Here is a 5,000-nt window from a genome sequence, read left to right as displayed (position 1 = left end):
AGTTAATGGGTGAAAAACAAAAGAAGTTTCTGTAAAGCTAGTTTTTTAAACATTGACTATGGAGGGTCCAACAGTAATCAAAGGGATCCATAGAGAAAAAATTTTGGAGAACCCCTGGTAGAGATACTCTTTCTTTGTCCTATTGCAAATGCAGTAAACTACCATTTTATTCTTCTACTTTTTAGTTGCATTTGGTAAAGCTGTCACAGAAGCACATCTTCGAACCTGCCTTTATACCCGGGAAACAATTGACCGAATGCTCAATCAACCAACATCTCAGGAACACATCAAACGCTATCAGAGTTTGGTAAGTTATTTTCATTCTACTTGGTTTCGATGAACACTTCTCTCTCTCTCTCTCTCTCATATAGATATGCTTTATCATCTTATAATTTTCAACATCCTCTTCCATTTCTAACAAAAGTAATCCACAAGCACAGGGGAAATTTCATTCAGTGATATAGTTTACAAGTGCAGTGTACGTGTCCTTTGTTCCCAGTCTTCTGTGAAAACATGCCTGGTCACAGGGAAATATTACTTTCCTTGGAAATAGGTGAGGGTTGGTCATAGGAAAGGTATCCAGCCGTACTTGACAAAATGCTTAGTGGCCCTTCATCCATCTTTACATTCTGAACTTTGCATTTCATCCTTTTGGGGTTGATAACCTGCCACTTGAATACTGGGGTCTATTTAATAGATTTACCTCCTCCTCCTCCTGAATTTGCTGGCCTTAGACCAAAATTTGAAATTTCTGCTGCTGCTGCTGCTGCTACTAGGTGCACCGAACAAAATGCTTAAGTGGCATTTTGTCTGCCTTTATGGTTCTGACTTCAAATTCTGCCATGGTCAACTCTGCCTTTCATCCTTTCGGGCGGGGGAGGGGTCAATAAATTAAGTACCAGTTCAGTACAGGGTGGGGTGGGGGAGCTTGAAGCGATGTAATCGACTTACCCCCCCCCCCCCCGGAAATTGCTGGCCTTGTATCAAAATTTGAAATCATTGTTAATACTAAAATCATTATTTACATTATTTACATTTGACGAATATTTGTCCTCATCTTGTTTGTTGTTAACACATCGTTTTGGCTGATATACCCTCCGGCCTTCATCAGGTGTCTTGGGGAAATTTCAAACCTGGATTCTCATTCCTGGGTTTTCAATGTTATTATTATTATTATTCAGGTCCAAGTTTGATTCCAGGCAGTGATCTGAATAATAATAATAATAATAATAATTATTATTATTATTATAATGATAATAACATCGAAAAATACCTATTTTTTGTGCATTTCCACTCTATCCATAAAGTAATATTTAAGTCTAGTATATATGTGTGAGTGCATGATAGAACAAGAAATTTAGCGTGTTTTTTTTCCATAGTTTTATAAACTATACACATATCACTAAATATAAAATAAAACAAAAAGACTAAAAGAAAAAGTATATTGATTCATACCAGGAAAAATACGAAGAAAATTGACTTAGAATTGATCAGAATATCTGCAAAAAGAACAGAAAAAAATAATTTCACAGAAGGCCTATGAGCGCCAATTGGACTCCAATGACCATATTTTATGCTTTAACATCCAATTTAACTCAGAATTTGTATGTGCATACATAAACTATGGATAGTAAAAGTCATGAGGTATAAATTCATTTAAATAAAAAATATAAAAGTTGTATAACTTTCAAATTTTGCTGCGGTTCCAAGGGGAAAAAATGTGAACCAGTGAGTTAAGAAATACCTGAATGAGAAGAAGGGAGATAATCGGCGAACTCGTTTATCGACGGGAGGCAATGACAACTGATAATCAAGGGAAAGAAACGAGGAAAGAGTTCTTAGATCAAGGGAGATAACTAAAGCAAGGGAATCATATCAAGGGAGATAAATAAGTTACCTTCGTTTTTATATTTTATTTCAGTTCTATATTTAAGAGATGAGGAATTATTTACATTATTTACATTTGACGGATATTTGTCCTCATCTTTTTTGTTGTTAACACAACGTTTCGGCTGATATACCCTCCAGCCTTCGTCAGTAATAATAATAATAATAATAATAATAATAAAATAATAGTAACATCGTTAGGAATGAGAACCCAGGTTCGAAATTTCCCCAAGACACCTGACGAAGGCTGGAGGGTATATCAGCCGAAACGTTGTGTTAACAACAAAAAAGATGAGGACAAATATCCGTCAAATGTAAATAATGTATATTTTATTTGTTTGTTTGAGCAGTAATTTAGTTAGAGGTCTGCAAATAATTTGTAACTCAGCTGCCTTCATAATTATTATAGCACTATTAGATATTTCACAGACATTCATATAATATACATGGAGTATCCAGGAATTAGAATGTATAGAATGTATAGAATGTATAGAAAACTATTCCAAAATACTATACAATATTTATCCTTTCATTCTTTTGGAGTCGATAAAATTATATTTACAATAACTATTTAGTGCCATTTTCTGTACGTTGTTCCTAACTTTATCTTGGAGTACATTTACATATTGTGCATCATTATACCTCGTACTATTTTCTGAATATTGTGTATATGTCTAAATCCATCATTGCAATGTAAATATGTCTAATTGTTATACTGTGTATTTGTGGTTAAATAATGTATTTCTGTGTAGTATTTGGTGATAGTTTTCTATACATTCTATATATTTTAATTCCTGGATACTCCAGATATATTATATGTCTGTCTCAGAAATATCTAATAGTGTTATATTAATGTCATATATCATTGTTATTATTATTATTGTTATTGTTTATCTGCAGTCTAACCGAGAATTATGGATGGAAGTAGCTGATAAAATTACTATGGCAGTTCAACAGATTATAGAGTTTGCTAAAATGGTGCCAGGATTCATGGATTTATCCCAAGACGACCAAATCATGTTGTTAAAAGCAGGTATGTTTCTTTGTTCTTCTCATCATCATCATCGTTTCACATCTGCTTTCCATGCTAGCATGGGTTGGACGATTTGACTGAGGACTGGTGAAACCAGATGGCTACACCAGGCTCCAATCCAATCTTACAATCATGGTTCTGACACCCTAACCACTAAGCCACGCACCTCCACTAGCTTAATGATAACTGAATTATTTTACTAAATTCTTTGTTATATTTAAAATTAATCGAGAAAAAAAAAAGGACAGAGCTTTGGTAACAAATGGGTGAAACAAAATATTTCAGCCATACATGACTGGTTTAAACCGGCCATATCAACTAAATTCTTTATGAGCTTTAAAATCAACTGAAACAAAATTGTCTTCCAGTTTTGTGCTCAAACCAGCCAGCTCTGACCTCTCGCACCTACCCTACAAAGCCATTCTAAAAATAAAGAGGGACATCATCAAAATCTCAGAGTTACAAGATGCTGTACAATTAACTTAAAACAATGTAATTAAACAAGCTTATTACATTTAACAGAGTAATCTAAATGCTAAATGGTGAAAAATGGTTATAACAATGATCTTTCGTGTTTCTGTCCTTCGTTTATTTCTCTCGTTATTTTCCTTCTGCAGGGAGTTTTGAATTAGCATTGATCAGGTTATGCAGAGTGTATGAGTCGTCGACAAAACGAGTGATATTTGGACCGGTATTTTTACCGCTTAAAACTTTCTCTGCTTTCAGTAAGTATCACTTTTTATTTTTCCGTGTATTTACTTTCACGATTTACCATTGTTTTGTACCACTGCTGCTCTTTACTCTACCCTAGAGGTTCTCAACTGGGGTCCACATAAGATTTTGTTGTTAAAATTTATGTGCAGTAAAATCAATACACAAAACATGTTAGCGATTTTCTTTATACAATTCCTGATAATATTTTATTAAAAATAAAAATAATATAGAATTTTAGGCGCAGGGATGGCTGTGTGGTAAGTAGCTTGCTTACCAACCACATGGTTCCGGGTTCAGTCCCACTGCGTGGCACCTTGGGCAAGTGTCTTCTTCTATAGCCTTGGGCCGACCAAAGCCTTGTGAGTGGATTTGGTAGACGGAAACTGAAAGAAGCCCGTCGTATATATGTATGTGTGTGTGTATATGTTTGTGTGTCTGTGTTTGTCCCCCCAGCATCGCTTGACAACCGATGGTAGTGTGTTTATGTCCCCGTAACTTAGCAGTTCAGCAAAAAAGTCCGATATAATAAGTACTAGGCTTCCAAAGAATAAGTCCTGGGGTCCAGGAAAAGCGATGTTGGGGGGACAAACATATACACACACATACGACGCTATAGTAGAAGACACTGGCCCAAAGTGCCACACAGTGGGACTGAACCCGGAACCATGTGGTCAGTAAGCAAGCTACTTACCACACAGCCACTCCTGCGCCTATGATGACTATTGTGAAAGAAGTTGTATTGACAATGCAGTAAATAAAATATTTAAAGCTATATAAACACACTCACACATATATGAATAAAATTTTTATGTTATCCTTTTAAATATTAAACAGGCTTCTGAATCACTGTGTGTGTGTATTCTACTATGTTAATTTATCATTTAAATATTTCGTTACAGATGAAATTGAACGAGCATTACAAGAGAGGATCTTCGAATTTGTCGATTCAATGATCTCTCTGAAACTGTCTGAAGGTGAACTCGCGCTAATGAGTGCTTTGATTCTCATCCGAACAGGTCAGTTGATATGTTTTGGCTTTATTTTATTAAACTGTTCCATCACTTTGATTCCAGTGAAAGTACCCTACCTTTGTTTCAATTAGTCATTTTTGAGCTGGTGTTTGGAACATAAAGTTCCATGAGAGTTTGAGGGATGAATGTTTTAATTTGGATCATTTCATCCCTTTTGTTGAAGTGACCCATACTTCTGTTGAAATGCACTGCATTTGTTTCAGTTGATTTTAAAGCTCATAAAGAATTTAGTAAGCTAATTGTTGGACATGCGGCAGACATAGGTGGGTTGGTGTCAAAAGGCTTAAAGAAATTGGGGGTGGGGATTCATGCGTTAGTCAACAGAGGAAGAATGA

General features: G+C 35.3%; 1 protein-coding gene across 3 annotated transcripts in view; it reads left to right on the top strand.

Annotated features, from left to right (window-relative positions):
• Positions 1 to 5,000, top strand: part of LOC106881536 (putative nuclear hormone receptor HR3) — a 198,581-nt gene that overhangs the window by 192,315 nt on the left and 1,266 nt on the right. For all 3 annotated transcript variants that reach the window (XM_089343910.1, XM_089343912.1, XM_089343911.1), the window contains exons 6-9: positions 186 to 307; positions 2,788 to 2,920; positions 3,538 to 3,645; positions 4,534 to 4,650. In XM_089343910.1, coding sequence (XP_089200036.1) covers positions 186 to 307; positions 2,788 to 2,920; positions 3,538 to 3,645; positions 4,534 to 4,650 — 480 coding nt within the window. The remainder of the gene's footprint in view (positions 1 to 185; positions 308 to 2,787; positions 2,921 to 3,537; positions 3,646 to 4,533; positions 4,651 to 5,000) is intronic.

This window comes from Octopus bimaculoides, chromosome 28 (genome assembly GCF_046866305.1).
Source record: "Octopus bimaculoides isolate indiv1 chromosome 28, ASM4686630v1, whole genome shotgun sequence".
NCBI lineage: Eukaryota > Metazoa > Mollusca > Cephalopoda > Octopoda > Octopodidae > Octopus > Octopus bimaculoides.
This window is presented reverse-complemented; position numbering and strand designations above follow the sequence as displayed.